At 41.1% G+C, this 21,595-nt stretch overlaps 1 protein-coding gene across 1 annotated transcript; it reads right to left on the bottom strand.

Annotated features, from left to right (window-relative positions):
• Positions 1-4,444: 4,444 nt before the first annotated feature.
• ifngr1l (interferon gamma receptor 1-like) lies at positions 4,445-17,831 on the bottom strand. The gene is made up of 7 exons (XM_080848381.1): positions 17,748-17,831; positions 9,486-9,603; positions 9,110-9,291; positions 8,146-8,333; positions 7,779-7,941; positions 6,768-6,892; positions 4,445-5,623 (listed from the first exon to the last, which is right to left on the bottom strand). The coding sequence occupies exons 1-7, from the start codon at positions 17,812-17,814 to the stop codon at positions 5,219-5,221; spliced, it is 1,248 nt and encodes a 415-aa protein (XP_080704507.1). The 5' UTR covers positions 17,815-17,831; the 3' UTR covers positions 4,445-5,218.
• Between the last annotated feature and the right edge of the window lie 3,764 nt (positions 17,832-21,595).

Raw genomic sequence — 21,595 nt, 5'->3', positions numbered from 1 at the left:
TGACCAAGCTTGTGTAAGGTCATGTCATCTTTGCTACATCTCTTCCATTGACGTGACATGGCATGAATATTGGAATATGGAAAACTACAGGATGTGTCTGTTTTCCTCAATATCAGCCCTTGAGCAGTGCTCCGCCAGTGACGTCATTTTGAAAAAGTATTTATAACCTACACAATGAATCATCCAAATGTGTGTGCCAAATGCATTATTCATCCTAATTTTGTTTTGTAATGGATGTTAATGTTTCTCAGTTGTCAATGCTTCTTCGTAAATGAAAGTAGCCTATGTATGTCCGTGTTCATAGAAGGGAACAAACCACAAACCCTTTTTAAGTTTAGAAAAACGTTGGGGTCATTACATAAACACGCTTCACACGTGAACCGTTATTCCTTCATTTCCCACAAATGACCATCGCAGGGTCCTGCTGCCAAGCCAATGAAAATGTACAGAATGGAATAGAACATTGTGGGTCAGTTAAGGGCAAACCCAAGAACATTTTTTGCGAAGGATAGAATAGAAATGAAATCTTAGCCCAGAGCTGCTGAACTGTCTCTGGTAGCCTTGGCGGCCCGACGCTATACTTGCTTGAGCCAAGCCGATAGGGAAATGTAAAAATTGCCGCTGCAACGTCCAGCGCGCAACGATTGCTGAGTCTACAAAAACGTCTACATCAAAAACCACGCCGTTACATTACTGAAAACGAGCGCAGTAATTCTGGATATTGAGCTTACTGTGTAAGACTCTATTTGGGAAAACTCATACAACACCATATGAATTGTCCGGTCAGAGCAGGATATCGTTGGGGAAAGTGTTAGTCACTCCAGCTCGTCTGGCAGAGCTCCTGTTTTAGGAGCTAACTTTGGAGCTCCAGGGATCAGGAATGCATCTCTTGTCAAAGTTACAACCACTTAATCCATACATCAAATTAGGTTGAATGGAATGAGTAAGCTCTCGTGTTCTTAGGACACACATGAAAGTTGACTTGGATGTAAAGAAGTAACACCATTTCAAAGCTTGGGCAGCTACACTTCTTTTTATAGACTATTACCTCATCCTTGGTGAAATTGTGACAACGGCGCCCCCAAAAAACAGAAATCCAACTATTTAGCTTTAAACTGGTTAAACCTATAACAATGTTACTAACGATATGGCAAGAAGAATAAAAGAGGGCAAATTCTTACCTCCTAATACTGTCCGACGCGAACTGAGAATGAGCGGATGCGAGCAGCGCATGAGGAGTTTGACTGTGGTGCTCAGACGTAAGAGAAGGAAGTAGGCTACATCTCACCAACCCTGGTCGTCTGTAGGACCGTGGCAGTAAAATAATCTGATTGCTGCAAACTCAGGAGCAGACTTTCCCTCGTCACTGATTTAAGGTGTTTAAGAGCGCAAATCACTGCACCACTTGCATTCTATCGTAGCCTATAGATTATAGATCATAAATATTAATGATAACAACATCACCTGCACCTGCTGCTAGCAGACCTGATAAGCCTTCCTGTCTGCTGACATTCACCCCTTCTCATACTGTACATGATGTTTTGCTGCAATTCTGCTGGTCGTTTGTTGTGTGTTGTTTTTGTTTGTCCTGTCTTATTGTTGTTTCTATGTTTATGTTCAGTTAATGTATGCTATCTGATTGTGTTGTGGACCTCCTCGAAAACGAGATGGTACATCTCAAGGGGTTATTCCCAATAAACAGAGATGGGCAGTATTTCAATTACTTGTATTTGAAATACTAGTTAATTTACTTTTGAGTATTTTGTAATTTGTATTTGATAGGGGAGATACAAAATCGAATGTAATTTGTAACTAAATACTTTAGAGTGGAGTAATTTTGTATTTAAAATACTCAAAATACTTTCTCCGGAGTTTAGGCAGAAGGAGATTTTTTTCTGTCGGATTCTACCACTAGACCATCTGATCTGCCTCTGAATGTCATTGTCAAATCAGGCATCAGTCAATTTGCCAAAAGTGGTGCTTCTTATGGCCTGCCACTTTTTGGGGCGAAAAGGAAATCACCCCAGATCTCTCTCATTGACTCTCATGTTATCCAATTTTTTTTCACAAAACAGGGCTGTGGTTGAAAACTTAGATAGCTTTCTTGATCCTTGTCAATTTATCTTCATTAGTACACCAACTTAAAGGAGGTTCTTTCAAAGAGCGAATCGAGTTGTTGCACTGAACGTTAGCCACCTTGACAGAATGTGACTTGATCAAAGCTGTATGATGTCCTTATACGCAATTACATATGACGAAAGCATGGTGGGGATAGCCCTCCCAGAAGCCATAGAGATTGCAATGAGAGCCCTGTTTTGTGGAAACATGAAAGCCACACAGCTGCTGCCTGCAAATATATATACAAAATCAATCAATTTGTCTTTTAATAGCTTTGCTTAGTTACACTGACATTCTGTGACTGTTCTTCCTTTTTTACTGGGTTTACCAGAGCTTTGTGTACATTATATAGCCCCGTAGCCAGGGCCCATTGACATATTTATGTCAATCTAAATAGTCTGAATAGCCAAGTCACATTGCCAAAATACTGATGTATACCTATATTCAGCGAAAAACTTACACTGACAGATGTAATAGGCGGAATATGTGTGGGTGGGAGGGGCGTGGTGGCGGCGGTTACAAACATGAAAAAAAGGATACGGGACTCAAATGTTTGGGAACCACTGCCTTACAAGACTGACAAGGGCCCGTCAATATAGCCTGCACCTGGGCCTGTGGTAACTACTTTATGCCACTGAATAGCCCAAACCTGAATGTTCTGCTATACCAAATTGTGAGAAAACTGAAAATTCAGAAAAAGTATTTCCTGTATTTTAAAAATACAAAATACATGTATTGTATTTTGTTACATTTTCTGGCAACAGTATTTTGTATTTTATTTTGATACATTTATTTGAAGGGTATTTTGTATTTTGTATCAAAATACATTTTGATGTATTTTTGCCCATCTCGATAATTTCCAACATAGGTAGACCACATGCCTAACATTCCCCCAACTTACAAGTTGAACCAGACCCAGTCACACCCATTACGCTAAGTTGTGTGTGTATTGTACCGTACTATAACTAAAAAATAACTTTTATGCCGAGTATGTTGTGTTTGAGAAAGAACATCATAGAGGTTCATGGGAAAAGACGGATACTAATGCAATTTGGTGCCATAAAACAAGATGAGGACCCCAGAGGGACTGCAACTACCTGTAGCAAAACGTAAGACACTGGTCTTTGCTTCACTTTTGGCACGCCGTTCCATCTTGTTGAAATGGAAAGAAGCTGCCCCACCCAAACACACCGACTGGGTGAAAGATTTACTGTCTTTTCTCTCATTGGAGAAAATTAGATAAAGTCTCAGAGGATCAGTGAATACATTCTATAAGATCTGGAGCCCTTTTCTTGACAGTTTCAGCACCTCAGACATAACTGAGGACTAGTCCTCTATAATTGATGGTTTACCTTTGTCGAGTAGCACTGTGGCTTTTCTGATTTTGAACACGTAAGGGATAATGTATTGTCCGGAGGTCATTCTACAAAAATAATTCCCGACGGGGCGAACAACACCCCGACGCGCAGCGGAGGGTGTTGTTTTGTACCGAAGGGAATTATTTTTGTAGAATGACCGACGGACAATACATTATCCCGCTTATTATACGGGTACTTGCCAAAAACGATAGAAGACATTCCTCCAACATATCTCTTTTTAATGATTTAGGTGCCGTTTCATGTGTCCCGTTTAGAAATAAATAGTTCTTCAAGCAAATAGAACTTTGAAGTTTCAGGTGTTGCATAGCAACCCATTACTTGCTGACTTCAAATTACTCTCTACTGTTGCGTTAAAATGACTGGACTTCTGGCGGAATGATATGAAAGATGTGAATTAGAAGTACAAAACCCGTTGCCAATGACAGCGGTGATTATCTTTCGCAGAGGTCTGTTAGCAGGAATTAATGTATGGGTATGACGTAGGGATGGCCCATTCAAATCAACGGTACTTTTTGGAACATTCTGAAGAGCCGTATAATAAAATAGAGTTAAAGTTTGGTCAGTTCTTGTTTCTATGTGTGTGTGTTGTGTTTGGGGTGGGGGGTGGGTGGAGGGAGGAGGGAGGTAGTGGGATTTAAATTGTATACTGTATACATGTCTTGTTTGCAATGTGATGAGAAAACAATAAAAAGACCATTGATAAAAAATAAATAAAAAAAAACAAGATGAGGAACTACCCCTCCCCCCAGTCCCCTTTTCTTTTATGAGAGAAGTTTCCGGTAAATCATCGGTGTGAACTTGAGAGGAACATCCCTATATTTTGTCACAAAGTTTCTTTATTTACAAATCAAGATGTACAAATAAAACAGACAAAACATGACAATGAAATGAAAAATTGACAAACAAGAACAACAGGTTTTGTTCAGTAACTTGTTCAGTAATCCTTTTTCTATAAACACTTTTTTAGGGGATAACGGTGTTCAATCAAACCAAACTAACAACAGAACCTGATACCTATGCTCTGGGTTGTCTCTGCCGTAGAAAGGCTTTGGCGCAGCATTGGGGTTTAATTGGTTGGTCTTTGACTTTGACTGGTCACTTTGAATATTGACCATGACCTTTGATTGGATGTTTCACTGCTATGAATAATATAAAAGTTTAGAAGGATTTTTGCAAGTTTTTTTTTTTAAGGGTTGGAATAAAACAAAAAAAAATTATCGATTGTGGTAGTTAAATAACTGCTTGAGAGACCCCACATTCGATTCTGTTCAATGCATTTTGCTATGCCATCTCCATGTAGATTTACATTATAAAATATCGATTGCTATACTTCTGCTAATAGCAAAAAATAACACCCTACAAAGCAAGCCACAAGTCACCATTGCTCACTTTACCGTTTAGGGATTATAAATGCTCAACAACAACACAGTCCATTACCCGAATATTTGAAAGGCACAATATGCGGCATATTATTAAGATGATGTTTTTTTGCAACAAAGCTCCATGAGATCTTCACTTCAGCCCAAAAGCTCTTACATGGGACGCTAGTTCAGAAGGCAGAAAGCTGGATAGCTAGATCATGAGGGACGGGGGTAGTAGGTCACCCATGGTCCTCATCAGCAAAAGGAGGGCTCAGACCATAAGTCAATGAGGACTAGCGAGCTCCATCATGAGGGATGGGTTCTCAGCAGCAAAAGGAGGGGTCATGCTATGCTAGCGAGCTAGCGAGGTCCGTAACCGCTGACACTGTCCCCTGGAGCGATCTCAATGACGATGGAGCTGCGAGGGCTGTCTGAAGTGTTGTCGGTGATTCTGGCTCTCTGCATGTAGCCGTCATCATTGCTATCGTCACAGCCCTGAGGTTGTAGTTGGGGGTGTGGGTCAGCCTGGAGACGGGCCTCATAACCGTCCCCTGGTTGGTCCTCACTGGAGGGGGCTGGAGTGGGGATCCTGAAGTGGGTCTTCTCCTGGCAGATCAAGGGCGTGAAGGACGTCGGGGTGACGTCGGGGGAGTCCTCAGGCGACTGAGGCACAGGAGTGGACCCCGTCTGGACCTGGCTGTTAACGGGAGACTCAGGCTGCAGAATGAGTTGGGAACCTGGACCTGGTTTGGGTTTTAAAGAACCCTGAACAAAGGATGAAAAACAAGAAAAAGGAAGGAGAATGATGACATGCAATCTACAGTAGAACAGACAACTGGAGGGTGCCACTGCTGCTGGGGTATACAGCAAATACAACATCAGCTCCCTCTAGTGGCCAGAATCACCACTTCAAAATGGATATGTGCACTCCACCATAATCAAGTGACCAATCACTGAATAAAGAAACAGCTTTTGAAGACCACTTCAAAATGATCAGTTTCTCTGGTTTTACAATTTATTGGTATGGCTTTAAAAAACCCTTTGGAATGTGATCAAGAGGAAGATGGAAGGTCACAAGCCATCAAACAAAGACGAGCTGCTTGAATTTTGCGACAGGAGTAGTATAAAGTCACCTAACGGCAAAGTGAAAAGACTGGTGGAGAGATTTGATTGTAAATCAAGGTTATTTCACCAAATATTGATTAGTGGACTCTTTCTAAGTTAAAAAAAAATAGTTTTGTGTTGTTTAAAAATAAATACAAACTTGTTTTCTTTGCATTATTCAAGATCTGAAAACACTGCATCTTTTTTGCTATTTTGACCAATTGTCATTTTACTGCAAATACATGCTCTAAATGACAATATTTTTTATTTGAAATATAGTAGGAATGTTGTCAGTAGTTTATAGAATAAAACTAAAATTAATTTTACTTTAACACGTACCAATAAATTGTAAAACCAGAGAAACTGATCATTTTGAAGTGGTCTCTTAATTTTTTCTGCGGCTGTATAGCACTAGTAGGTAGCACCACATCTGGTAAATGCCAAACCAGATGTACAGATGTACAGCTGGCTTAACTACAAGTGGAGAACACATTGATTTGACTTAATACAGATCTCAGGCATTGCCATCATCTGGAGATTATGTCTAAATATGGAAAACCGCCTACATGAAGACACAAATGACTAAACTCTCATTCTGACTATTGTGCAACTTCGATATCAGACACATACATTTTCAAACATGAAGCATAAACGTATGCATGTCTGTGAGTGTGTGCCTGCATGGGTATGAAACAAACATAATCCACAGTGATCATTGTCAACAACATTGACAAAAATGAAAAATGTCAGTGATTCTTCAAGACTCTAATGACGTGTCTCTCTGTAGAGGGACTATTGGACTTACGGGCATCATGGCGCTTGTGCGTTCTATCATAGTCTTGACCACTTTCCGTGTGCCCAGGAGAATGCCCACTAGTGTCACCAAGACAACGATGCAGCTCGCCACAAACAGATAGATGGGCCAAGAACCTGGACATGAGAGGTCAAGGGTCAACAAGGTTTCCATATAAAAGAGTTTCACTATCTTTTACAAATGTCTGTGCCATTTATTTTTAAATAAGAAAACATTGGGTACCATGGATTGCAACAGAATGAATGTAAAAGAAGCACTCACACATCAAAAAAATACTAACTGGAGATAACAAATGGGTTCCATTTTAAAATACGTACTTCATGTCTTAAAAAAATGCAAAATAACATTTACATTCCAAGCCTAAAGGATCCCTTGTAAAAGGTTAGGAGGTAGATTTTGTCTAAATCTAGAAAGCTATCTAATTTTTTCCTGAAAAGCAAAATAGCTAGCTGATCTTATTTGTGTGGTTGGGTGTCCATCCCAGAGCACAAAACTACACACATACACACACACACACACACACACACACACACACACACACACACACACACACACACACACACACATACACAGAAACACACACACTCTCTGTCACTCGTGTACACACACACACACACACACACATACACATACACAGAAACACACACACTCTCTGTCACTCGTGTACACACACACACACACACACACACACACACACACATACACATACACAGAAACACACACACTCTCTGTCACTCGTGTACACACACACACACACACACACATGGTGAATAGCTGGTTTAGTTAGTGGAAACGACAGGTGTGTTCATCTCTAAAAACCATACACCATCTAAATTAATCTAAGGATGATGTTACTGCCTACATAAATATACCTAAAAACACTTAAGAATGTTGCTTTAAATAAATACATAAACAGCCAATATGCAATAGTGAAATGACATTTCACTACTCAAACCTTAAAAAAAAAAGGAAAAAGGCTTTCTGAAAAGTAACCTAACTAACCATTTTCAGAAGCAGAGTTGCATATGTCTGTGGAGGACTTATAGCGCACGCCTTCAAGGTATCCCTCTATCTCCAGGGCGCAGTCTCCTGAGTCGGCGCTCCGCAGTATCTCACCATGGCACACATCATCCTCCGAGGAGGAGCACTTAAAGTCAAGTTGCTTCTGTGAGGCACAACATTTAATAAAGGATAAGGCACGTCATGGACATCAAGACAAGTTTCATGTTACTGTAGTGAAGAGGAAACAGACATGTCATTATCACACTTGAGGATAACTGGAATACCAAAGAAACTTAATAAAATGGTGCCAATTGATATCTTCTGGTTACCTACTACAAAATATATAATTAGTCAACATTAATCTGACCTCATTGTTGATGTAGACGGTGTAGTAGAACTGCACTTCCTCTTCAGCGAGTCCTTCAGTGTAATTCCCATCGTAGTCATAGGGCTCATCCTCATCGACAGGCACAAGGGCTGACGCAGGATTTTCAAATCCGAACTTGACCGAATCTGTCCCAACCGTCACGTTTGGCCTCGAGAGGTCCATGAAACCTGTAACAAGGAACACAAGTGGTGCTTATCAATTAATGTGAGGGCACAGGCTCATGCATAGCATCATTCCACTGAAGCATCAGTGTGTGTGTGTGTGTGTGTGTGTGTGTGTGTGTGTGTGTGTGTGTGTGTGTGTGCTCATGCATAGCATCATTCCACTGAAGCATCAGCGAGGGCCCTGAGAGATACACGTGACACTTCTAACTCACTCACTTTCTGCACAACAAGTACCAACATGAAGGCTCAACATGAAACTATAAAGAATAGAGCTCCTACCACACCAGTTCTACTGGGGGCTAATCTATGCTGGGACACAAGCTAGATATACCTGTTTCTACCTGCAACCTATATTACAGCAAGAAACGACACACACACACACACACACACACACACACACACACACACACACACACACACACACACACACACACACAATGCATTGAGTATCACAAGAGCTCTCCTTTCTTTTATGTTGTTACTGGTGTCCTGTCCTGCCCCTATGTCGTACCTCCCAGATACAATGTTTAGAAGATCTCTATACCTTTATTTCCCTGTACTATTTCTGAGTTTATTTCTCATGTATAGGTTTTCCTACACTGGTATTATGAAGATGGCAATCTGTGCCAATGGATCTGTCCCCCTTTTTTCTGAAGCATTTGAATTACTAACATGCAAATGAAAGATAAACTGAATCTGAGCATGATACTGAAAACAAGTCAAGAGACTAATCATTCAGTAAATAGTTTTGCAGATCATTTGAATGGATGAGTACTTACAGGCTATGTCAGATGGTAAATCACGGCCATAGCTGAATGATACAGTAACTTTATCAGAAACGCTGGATCCATCCCAGGCGGCCAAAGTCAAAAAGTATACGTCCGTTTCTCTAGGCAGCGTGGTTGAGGACATGTCGACATGGTGTTCTGATGTGTTGGATTGAAAAATTGTCACGCCATCCCTGTTGACAGAAACATTATAATGCAAACATTTGGGCGTCACCAAATTTAGCAAAACTGTTTTCTCATCTTCTCTCTAGCGAGAAACCCAATCTTCATTCATATGGGATACAAGCCCGTCATTTAATTGAACTGTGACTCCACTATAAATGGATGACTAGAGCTTTACCTGTATGAGTGTAAACTATTTACTTACCAATAACCTTTAAACTCCACTGAGAACAAGACCGGCTCCAGCGAGGATCCAGTGTGGTTCCAGTAGGCAATGTTTCTGCCATTCTGACAGAGGATGGTTACGTTGTCTGGGGCTGTAACTGCAGAGGACGGCAAAATAGAAGACAAGAAAATAAAACATAAAATAAAACACCAGCACATGATAATATGCAGTCAGGTTCATCACAGTTGAATTCTGTTGATCTGTTGATGAGAATTCAAAGCCATCAGACCACAAACGTCATAGTGAATAGCATGGGAATGTCTCTCTCCCCTTAACATGACCGTGGATCATCAAAATGAATAAAACAAAATGTCACGGAAACTACTTACAGAAACATACCTTAAAAAAACATATTGTTGCTTTAACAAGGCTGGTAAGGAAAATCTTCATGGTTATTTAAACTTCAACCTGGGCCCTATGTTTTTAGATCTTTCTGGGTCCAAATTAACAATCAAACTCGGTCCAGTATTGAGTTAGAGCCAGCATGTTAAAGTAAACCAATTTTAGCCAATAACAGCTCCCAAGAAGATCTATCAATAGGGCCCAAATTCCAGACGTTTCCGTTTAAGGCCATTGTCTGACAACTTCTGTTCCTTCCTTAGCATATTTCTGGCATCCGCCTTGTTGCCTTTGGGGTTGTGGGGTTTGGGAGGGAAATCTTATAGCATGACTTTGTGCTTCAGGAAGTACGGTTCAATATCGACCTACTTCATTACATTATAACAACACATCACTCCATGACCCAACCATGGAGGTGAGAGGCCCATCAGGCTCTTAACAAGGCAAACATTTCCTTTCTCTCTGTGCAGTGCTTTTTTTCTCTGAACCCGGGTTCTTTTTGTTTAAGATTTTTCTCTCTCACGAGGCAACCTAATCATCCAATATTTTCTCATCAGAAATTGGTTGGCACAGTGGCTTAGATGCTTGCACTTCTGCCTCACAGCAAGAAGGTCATGGGTTTGATTCCCGCATGGGGCGCTGTTGGCTCTGGGGGGCAGGTCATTCAGTGCTCAGGTGGGCTATCTCCTGGGCCTTTCTGTGTGGAGTTTGCATGTTCACAAGGGGTTTACTCCACTAAGAACCCCAGCAGACAAATTCACGGCAACCTTGGCCTCTGTGTGTGTGTGTGTGAATAAAACTGACTGAAGTCAGCCTTGTTTGTGTGTGCGCCACAGCAAAAGACTACTAAAATCCACTACTTCTTGTCAAATTCAACAAATTGCTCCTCATGGACCTGTATCTGTGGGTTCAATGTGTGTGCTCATAAACACTCCAGTATTTATAATACTATACACTCCAGTATTTATAATACTATACACTCCAGTATTTATAATACTATACACTCCAGTATTTATAATACTATACACTCCAGTATTCATAATACTATACACTCCAGTATTAATAATACTATACACTCCAGTATTTATAATACTATACACTCCAGTATTTATAATACTATACACTCCAGTATTAATAATACTATACACTCCAGTGTTTATAATACTATACACTCCAGTATTTATAATACTATACACTCCAGTATTTATAATAGTATACACTACAGTATTAATACTATACTCCAGTATTTATAATAATATACACTCCAGTATCTATAATACTATAAACTCTAGTATTTGTACACAGTCATGGATCTTTAGCCGGGAAACAAACATAAACAATACCAGCCATTAGACACCTTGCCAGAATTGTGGTCTTTAATGACGATACAAAATTATTAAAAAATAAATGACTATAAACTACTGTCATCACATTTCAGTACAAGGACCCATGAGAAAATTCCTCTGTGCCTACGTCACTCTCTGTAAGTTGTTCAAGCCTTTTCTCAAACATTTAGTTATTTTTGAAAGGCTTTGGAACAAAACTGCTTGTAGCATTTTTTTTAGCTGAATTGTGAGGGAGGACATCAGTAGGCCACTCTCTGCACATCCAAGGCATCCCCTCAATGGGAGCCAAACAGGTGTGGCTGAATGGCTCCTCATGTCCACTAGATGAGATTGTTGAGCATGCTCTACCTTGGTCTACGGCTGCCAAAAAATGTAGGCCCTGCTGAAAAAAATGACAAATTATTCAGCGTCTTAACTCAAACCTGCTTCGAGTCTTCAGCACAGTAAAATGCAAGCGTTAAAGATCAAAAAGACATATAACAAGTAAAACAAATGCAACATCAAAATGTCATGACCTATATTCAGAGGCTTCCTGTAGAGTTCAGATCAGGACACGTGACCTCCATTTCTGAACTATGGGCCAGGATCAGAACAGATCAAAACAGAAAACTTCTAAGAGACTGCAGGGTCAGTGTGGGTCAGTTTGCATGGGTGATGACACACACACACACACACACACACACACACACACACACACACACACACACACACACACACACACACACACACACACACACACACACACACACACACACACACACACACACACACACACACACACACACACACACACACACACACACACACACACACACACACAGACTGCAGTTTTGGAGGAGTTCACTGCAGGAGATGAACTTGTTTTGCAACCTGCATGTGATGCCTATTTCGCTTCCTTCTCAAGATCCGATCTCATGAGGAACTGTGGGTGACACTCAAGGTTTCTGTTATAGTCAGAAGTTTAGCTTTCAGCAGGGATAACCACGTGGTGGATTTCTCACGTCTGAGGCTCCCTGTCAAGGTCGGAAGAAGCACAGTTCGACCCTCCTTATCGCCTCTGGTCTAAACATGTCCGTATGCAGACTAAGTGGCACCTAACAATCTTAGTTACGCACACTCACACCGGTTTTCCATTGCAGGAACTCATGGCATTTCCCAGGTGGCACAAACGTGTGCAGGAACGGCCCCCTCATCGGCCCTTTCAGCCCTTCTGTTTCTACTGTAGTGTAGGAACTACCTGACCTACTTGATGTAGATTTTGCTCTTCGATCGCAATGTCAACTTGGAGCATGAAAAAATTATATATTCATCCAGCAACAGCACCAACATTAGACTGTAAAACCTGAGATTTTCTAGATTTCCTGCAGCGCAAATGGCACCTTATGCCAAACTGATTTGGGTAAAGCCCAGTCACAGTGCCAATGTGCTGTGCATGAAGATCGTGAACTTTATACCTTTCCTGTACTACAGGTCATTGTGGAAGTGTGCACAAGGTTACGTATTCACATTAGAATATAGTTCCTGGACACAGTCTCAGTTCTTAGTGGCTCTTTCTCACTTGGCACTCTCTCTCTCTCTCTCTCTCTCTCTCTCTCTCTCTCTCTCTCTCTCTCTGTAGGTGTGCGGTGAAACAGCTCTCTCTCTCTCTCTCTCTCTCTCTCTCTCTCTCTCTCTGTAGGTGTGCGGTGAAACAGCATCGCTTCCACAGGAGCTCACGTGACACCATCCGGGGTCGGTGAGTCAGAGCAAGACAAACAGGATATCGAAAGCGACGCCTCAGCGAACCACAGGCACATGTACATCGTGTGAACCAGGCATCAGCGGACCACAGAGACATGTACAACGTGCCACAACGTACACAGATCCCATCCACTAAATGGTGAATTTCAGCTTCTTCCATCAGGCTGCAGGTACATAATGCCTGTATGCAAAACTAAGAGGTACAGGGGCAGTTTTGTTCCCTCAGCTATTAAAACACTAAATAGCCAGACTATAGACTACAAATGGTCAGACAACACACTAATCTTATGGGCCGTACAGCCTTCTTAATCTATTTATTTATTTATTCTGGACTAGTGTTTAATATCTATGATGGCTTTTACTCTGTATTTTGACACTAATAACTATTTGTATATTTATTATCCATGTCCCTATGTCTGGAGCACTAGTCGTCACTGTTATGTCACTGTCCGTTTTCTGTTAATGTCATTAATGTTGTCTGTGTGTGTAAGCAGCCCACTCTTTTACCTGCAACAAAATCTACCCTCGGGTATAAATAAAGTTAACTTACTTACTTACACGTGTGAAGGAGGCTCCAGGGGACCAGCTGCAAACACTTTCATCTGAGCACATCAGTACACTGCACTGTTTGCGTTAAAAACTGAAAACTCAGTAAAAAAAAAAAAAAATTGAAGGTTTTGACACATAAGCGTTCATCAATTTTGGTAATTCACCACAGGTGCCTTCACAATATGATTCTTCACTTTGTAAGACTAATAAGGTGTCAGGTACATCACTGAAGAAAGTATAAAAAAAATTGCAGGGTTTATAAGGAGTGTCTTTGTCTTCCACGAGGATATACGCTGTTGCTTCATGTAAACAAAGCACTAACATCTAAACAGTTCTGTAATCCTGCATTCGTTCGTGATAAACAACTAACTAATTCCAGGAAGACTGTTTGCAACACTTTGCTACTATAGATCATTGACAAGCATATACGATTCAGTAACAGGCTAACCAGACCTATGGCCTACACCAAGTGCCAAATGCATGCAATCTTGTCATATGATCCTAGCTTCTACTAAGACACTTTGAGGGAGAAATGATGCCAAGAATGTAACCTACTGCCACAATGTATAGCTACTTTATTAGTGCTTGTTAACACCATGAAACTCCATATTCTCCATGTTGTTTTAATTTAATTTATTTGCACAACATGATGAGCATTAGGCTGTGTTTCAAGGAGCCTAGAGCTGTGTTTCAAGGAGCCTAGAGCTGTGTTTCAAGGAGCCTAGAGCTGTGTTTCAAGGAGCCTAGAGCTGTGTTTCAAGGAGCCTAGAGCTGTGTTTCAAGGAGCCTAGAGCTGTGTTTCAAGGAGCCTAGAGCTGTGTTTCAAGGAGCCTAGAGCTGTGTTTCAAGGAGCCTAGAGCTGTGTTCAAGGAGCCTAGAGCTGTGTTTCAAGGAGCCTCAGCACCCAGAGGCAAGCATTATGGAAACTCCCTTTTGACAGGAAGACACCTTGAGTGGTGATGGTGAAGAAACCCACAGAGCTAGGCTGAAGTCTCTCACGCTGACAGTGATGTTTGTGTGTGTGTGTGTAATTTAACATAACTGTTATACTTAACTCTAGGTTTAATTGAAACCCCCAGAGCTAGGCTGAAGTCTCTCACGCTGACAGTGATGTTTGTGTGTGTGTGTGTGTGTAATTTAACATAACTGTTATACTTAACTCTGGGTTTAATTGAAACCCCCAGAGCTAGGCTGAAGTCTCTCACGCTGACAGTTAAACAAGTGGACCTGTGGAGGCATGGCTTAGTGAGAAGATCATCATGTTGCAATATCACTGCAGGGTGGGACGAGTGTTGTTGTGTGCAACGTAGTACTCACCGGCCTGTTTAAAATACACCTTTCATTAATTGATAATAGGACACAATGGCCAATGCACCACAACTCGTTCCTGCATGGAGTGCAATCAAACTGGGCCTAAATATTGACCTATGCAACCAAAACAGAAACGGGGGGGGCACTGTAGCTCACACAGTAGCCTCGACCACATTCGGGCTTGACGCCCACGGAGGACCACGGGTTCGAATCCGGCCAGATGTCATTTCTCCAGTCCACTCCCAACCTCTTCTCCTTCTCATTTCCTGTCCCACTCTACACTTACCTATCAATTAAAGGCATAAAAAAGCCACAAAAAAAACAGAGACAGGAGACAGATGTTTCCAAATAAGGCTCGGCTGCAGCTCACTTCTGCAACACTTAAGACATTTCACAAGAGGAAGTGGGAAATGAAACGTTGCAACACCTAAGTATTGCGAAATCAAATGCGATCAGCGCTTCTAAAGAACAAAGTCAGAGGGGACACTGTGTGTGTGTGTGTGTGTGTGTGTGTGTGTGAGTAAAGGACGTTTGCCCTGGCGTCAACATTTCCTTGAACGCAAACGCACACGCATACTCAGAAGAGCCTCGTTGATATACGTTGAGATAGGACCATTCTAGTGTCAGCCTCTCTAAACAAACCCTGTTTACAACATCCGAAATTACAGCATAGTAGATCAATCAAAACGTTTAGAATTACTACTGCTGCTACTACTACTACTCATCATAGTAATAATTGCCAAAGAAACACATCGTCATCCACAAATGCTATGCTACAGCTCAGCTCCCACATGAGCTTGACCACAGTCCCTGACCACATACAGCATGCGAGCATTCGTGGTGGTATTGCAGCGCAAAGGTGTGAAAAAGAAACCAGTGCTCTGGCAACCCTCGCAAATCAAGGCACAGAATGAGCTACTGTTTGTATTCAGAGTGAGAAATTAATATTTACTATGTGTCACACTTTATTTGGATGGTCTCTATAGACTATCTACAGATACTCAGATTATAAACAAACTACCAGTTGAAACTGCAATTTATGGTGAAGGTTTGTGTGAGGAGATTTATCTGGTTATGGTGATGTTCAGTGGACAGTTAGAGTTGCTGAGGACTTTATAGTAATCACATAAAAAATACCATGAAAAAGAACTTTCACAAACGTGTAATGTATAATAAGTAAGAAATAAAGGCCTGCCCGTAATACAAGCCTGCCCCAAATAAAGGCCTGTGCTCTGTGCAGCCTAAGTTAATAAAAGACCCACGGCCACAATTTGAGGATTTACTGTAAGTCCTTTAGCTAATAGGTGGTTGCAAGAGTGGTTGCTAGGGTGCCACTATGGCAGTTATGTCGATTGCTCAGGTGTTGCTATGGTAGTTTAGATGGTTGCTGAGGTAGTTTTAGCAGATTTAAAGGTGTTGGTTTGGTGGTTTAGGTGGCTGCCTGGGTATCATTATGGTAGTCAAGGTGGACACAGAAAGAGAGCCTTCATATTGGCACAGGTGACGTTTGACGGTCAACGGTTCAAGGTAGGAAAGGCGATTCTGGAGAAACCAGCAAGAGTAAGACAGCTTTTGAACTGAAAAAATCCCAACCCCTTTCTTCAGAAACCTCCAAAGCCACTCCTCCTACACACTCGAACATAATAGCCTACTGCACATACAGCATTAGGGAGAAATGGAGCAAATCATTGTCATGTATGTCGTGTCTCAGTCACTTCTAACTCTATGGTCACAGGAGCGACACAGAAGGGAGACAACCCCTTTGTTGCTTGCTGCTTATGATCGTCCCTAGCTTACAGACTACCAGGGGTGAAACCACTGAGCAATAAAGCATGAAGTTCAGAACGTAATGTTAATTAATGTGGCAGAGAACCAACATATCTGAAAAGACTTTAAGCCACAACACACCTCATTTGAACTGAAAGGGTGACGGACTGACTAAATAACCTACCTGAGACTTCTTTTGTGAAACACAAAGGACAGCTTTTCTGTTTCAGTTTTTAACCAATTAGACTTCGGAATGATACTTTCCACTACACTAAAGTACTTCAGGACATCTGGCTTTAACGAGTGCTGGGGCCCTAGAAAATGCCTAATAGAGTTGATCAATTGAGTTGCTCATTTTGCGGCTGCTTAATGTTTGGCTAGTGACTCTCCAAAAGGGCACTTATTACCAGAACTACTGGAAGCAAAGTCTAGACAGAGGCATAATATGTTATATGTTAAATTGACGGCCAGGGGTGTGCTGGGGGCCCAGAGAATGCGGAATTGTTACGTTTGGGGTTGCTTGATGCTCGCTAATGACTTTTTAAAAGTGCAAAACATTAGAAACACTGGATCTATAAATCAAGACAGAGACATAATACAATATGAAAACGCATAAGTAAGTAATCTGATAATAGCTCATGTGAAATCAAAAGCAATTTGTGTCCATTCTGGTGTAGCGACATAGTTACTGATTCAGATATAACAACCCCATATGAAGACAACATTATCCTGCGGCGCACTATCCTGAAAAACATTCATTATTTAGCTGAGAGTTAAAAGGGTTGATATTGTAACCAGCTTTTACTCCGACACACAGTGGTGTAGCCCCTAAATTACCTTAAGTCCACGACAAGATTGCCGAAAGGATATTTTTGTTGACAGCAGACATCTGCTGGAAACATTAAACGTTAGCTTAAAATGACTGAGCAGTTGACGTTAGATTTCATTACGTCGTCATGTATAACATTAAGCCTTGTGAATCTATCTATTTAGATGAGGGTTGCCACCGTTCTTCTGTTCTTTAGAGCTTTTAACAACTAGCCTGACAATAGTCAAACTATCCATTATTCCAAACAGCCCTCAAATATACTATCACAAACTCCTCTTGGCCTGCTTGTTTATTCTTCTCCTATTCTCTTACCATGCTAACGTTACATTACCAACCAATACTAATAAAACGAACACTTACCCATCCTGACATTGCTGACTCCTCCCAGAATCAACACAAGCTGAAATAAACGAACCGTTTCTATCATGTTTCATCTGATGTGCGTCCGTTAATGCTGAGGAGAAACGCTTCCTCATACATATGAAGCTACCGGCAGGAAAGTCCCTGCAGTGACAGGAAAGGGAAAACCGAAGTCTTTACGCACGCGTAGTAGGGAGACTCACCAGGATCAGATTATTTTTGTTTTTTTTTGGCTATTTTGCGTCGCCTCACAACACTTTTGCATTCACTCTCATTGATATTACATTTCCTCACTATCTCAAAAGTATTGCAAGGCAACGCAAAATCCATTGAGTGTGTGCCCAGAAGTATCGCAGGGGGATGCAAAACTATTGCCTTTCCTGCGGATGGGAGGGATTCTACATACAAACCTTCCTGTCATTGAGGAAATCCCACTTAAGGAGCCCATTTCTAGACAAAAGCTGTCTAGCTGTTTAGTTAGTTTGGTAGAAAAATGAAATCCACGATCCACTTATTCAAAGTAAGTGAATTGTATAAAATCAAATATGTATTAGCTTAAGTCCATCTGTAAATGTGTGTGTTTTCTTTATTTTATGCAAACATTTGTAAACCCGTAGGCCTATGCTGCCGCACACACAAACTGTAGGCATAATCATGGCAAGCGCAATTAGCAACTAAACGTTGGGCATAAAGGTAGACACAAAACTATTTATTTAATTTTAACTGTAGAAATATATTGCATTAACAAACTGCACTGACAAATGAAATACAAAAAAAATACTTTTCATAATACATTTCAGTCATGTATACATAACATGTGTACAACATAACATTGATTGATGTATTCGTAAAAAGGCTAACAGACTGTATTTGATTTCACATTCAAAGTTACTGTTCTATAGGGCTTAAAGTCGGCAAGTACACTGCAGCGGACAGGGGCTGCGCGGGAAATGTTGTGTACCAGCGGACCTGTGCGCTCACTGCACAGGTGCATTTAAGTTTCCAGGCACTGGCTCGGGATCAATAGAAAACAAGATACATGTATGCTATTTATCAGTGGCGGTCCGTGCATTTCACGACTGGGCCTTCAGCGATGTCCTACACGATGTTAAACTGAGTCAATCCACCTCCTAATACCATCATTATGACGCCATGGCTCTCGAACCATTATATTTAGGCTATACAGAAAGGCAGTATAAGTGAGCATTGCATCACCTTAACATAGTCGAGTACAACAGACTTTATAAATATTTCCGGAGCATTTAAAATCAATACACCCGTATTAACAATACATTAAGAGTAGTAAACTCTCAGTTATATGATCGCTTGGATATTACTGTCACAACTTAAAAATAAAAGGCGATTTTCAGGGATTAGTCTACAAAGTTTTATTAAGTCCACCGAAAGCTTTAACAAGTTTGTCCACTAAACATCGCATTGTCCCACCTGCAAAGCAGTTTCATTAAACTTCCCATCCTCACCATATCCAGTTTTTCTTGAAAGTTCCGTCTTGAAAATGGCGTTGTAATTGTATCAAAAACTGGAATTATCAAGTTGGTGTAAACTAGTTAATTTGAGTTGGTTAATGTAATTATATTTAGTCTTACCAATTGAAACAACTAGCATAATAAGCATTGAAACCGATGTACGTCGTTTTCACATTAGCCAGCTAAACTGAGCACTGAAGCACTGCACTGGTCTGCCTCAGTATCCAATCAAAAGACGTTTACGTGTCACGTTCAACACGAGGAAAGAAATCTTCCGGGCCTTCTAGAAGGCCCAGTGTCGCCAACTCGAAATCTGATTGGTTGTCACAACTGTCTGTTTCAGTTCATTCAACTTAAATGAACTGAAACAGCCAGTTGTGATAACCAATCAGATGTACACGGGCCTTCAATGTGAATTCTGAAGGCCTCAGGGAAGATTTCTGTTCTCGGGGAAGAGCGTAGCAACACATGATAGCTGAAATATGATTGGATGAAAGCTCTAACATAAATTAACTACGCTGGAAGTTATGCAATGAAGATAATGGACTATAGGGAATAATTGAATAGATATTTATGAAAAGAAAATATTAAAATTAAATTTATTTTATTACATTTATTTTCTGATGATGTTTAGGCCAGCAGAGAAGGCCTTGAAGGCCCTGACGGACCACCACTGCTATTTATGTATTCATTCAGCAGACGCTATATCCAAAGCGACTTGCAGTAGCCTATAGATGCACATTTTCATCAGTGTGTTTGCTCCCTGAGAATACAACTACAGCAGAGACCCTGATACAATGGCATGCTTCAGGGAATCACAGCTGATAACCGTTACTAATTACCAGTAACAGTACTCCTGCACCCGACTTAAAGCCTCTCTGGAGCAGCCCCTCCGAGTTCACACAGGTGAGGCATTACCAGGCAAAGAAACCCACATGGCACTGTAGGTCTATTTAATAGCATAGCATAGCATAGCAGTAGTCTACATGGGATCCTTGTGTTGTTCCAGCTCCACATTAGCTAGGTCAAGACTGGGCATCACTATAGCTTACTCAGTCCCAGATAGCAAGAATATATCGGTTCACTGGTGGATTTTGGTTGGCACCCCTCTGGTGGTTTGCCACTTCTGGTCCGCTAATGGGAACACCATCATCTTTAGTGTAACTGGGCTTAGATATTAAGACATGACATAAATGTTTTAAAAGCATGATAAAGTTATTCCTGTCATGTTAGCAGTAACCACACCCAGTTCATCTTAAGATGATGGTGGTCCATTGCAGATCAAAAGTGGCACACCACCAGCAGGGTGCCAGAAAAATCCACCGGTAGGTGTAGATATGCTCAGCACCTCTACACTTAAACCCATTTTCCCCTAATTGACACCTTTCACAGATTTCTCGTTTCACTATAAGGACCTTCATACTAAACTTCCAGTCGGCCAGTTATGGACCAGCAATGCTCCAGGGCACCCTACCAACCCCCTCAGCTAGCTAAAAGCAATTTTTTGACTTTAATTGAGTCCACCACCATGCCTGGCACCTTTACGGTTCTGTTGATTGTTGCTGTTGGTTGACAGCCATCATAAATTCGTATGCATCTTTCCTGACAAAGGGGTGCGTAAGGCAACTTCCTCTGCTACGATGCTCCTCTGAAGATACGTATTGCTGCTCTCTTTTTAGACAATTGTGAAGGGATATGATAGTGACTGGCATTTAAGTGAGAAGTCATATGAAAAGCCACAGGTGTCCTCCCACTGTGGTTGTCCCTTACTAACCTCTCTGATGCGTGTCAGGAGATGCGTATTGGCCGTTTTAGCAGGCAAACTCCAGAGTTTAAACTACACAGTTGTATTTCTTGAAGGTCCGGTCCATAGAAATTACTCGGTTTTCGAATAACTCCACGTATTCGTACCGTTTTCAACATTTTCATCCAACCTTTATGGCACTGTGGTGAGTTAAAAGTTTGACTTTCATTCCTTTGCAACCATTGGCACTAAATAAAACTAATGAGTAAACTTAAAAGGGTGCTTCCCCACATCCAGTGTCCATTAGTTGCTGATGATAGATAAAGCTTCTTTAGGATAAAAAAAAGACATTGGAAATGTATATGAATCAAGTGTATAATAAGGCAAGGATCCACTGAACAGCAATCATGTTTAAGGTTATGGAAATTTCAATTAAGATCGTTGGCGTTCATGTAGCATAACATCATAATTTGCAAATCAAGATGTATGTTTAACAGTAGGTCATTTACTCGAAAACAAAGAACACTTTTGAAAAACAACTCCCGACTGGCCAAACCCGATGCACAGGCTTTCCTCCAAAATTGCTCATTCTAGAGAGCACAAATGCAGGGTGAAGC

The sequence above is a fragment of the Sprattus sprattus genome, assembly GCF_963457725.1.
Source record: "Sprattus sprattus genome assembly, chromosome: 12".
Classification (NCBI taxonomy): domain Eukaryota; kingdom Metazoa; phylum Chordata; class Actinopteri; order Clupeiformes; family Clupeidae; genus Sprattus; species Sprattus sprattus.
The sequence above is the reverse complement of the archived record's forward strand: the minus strand, read 5'-3'. Positions and strand labels throughout refer to the sequence as shown.

Excerpts from the sequence above, each read along its gene's own strand:
- ifngr1l (XM_080848381.1), bottom strand. The coding sequence starts at position 17,814 with ATGATAGAAACGGTTCGTTTATTTCAGCTTGTGTTGATTCTGGGAGGA. Across the intron at positions 8,334-9,109 it reads TTTACCATCTGACATAGCCT|GTTTCATGGACCTCTCGAGG; the intron begins GTAAGTACTCAT and ends TCCTTGTTACAG. Across the intron at positions 6,893-7,778 it reads CAACTCTGCTTCTGAAAATG|GTTCTTGGCCCATCTATCTG; the intron begins GTTAGTTAGGTT and ends TCTCATGTCCAG.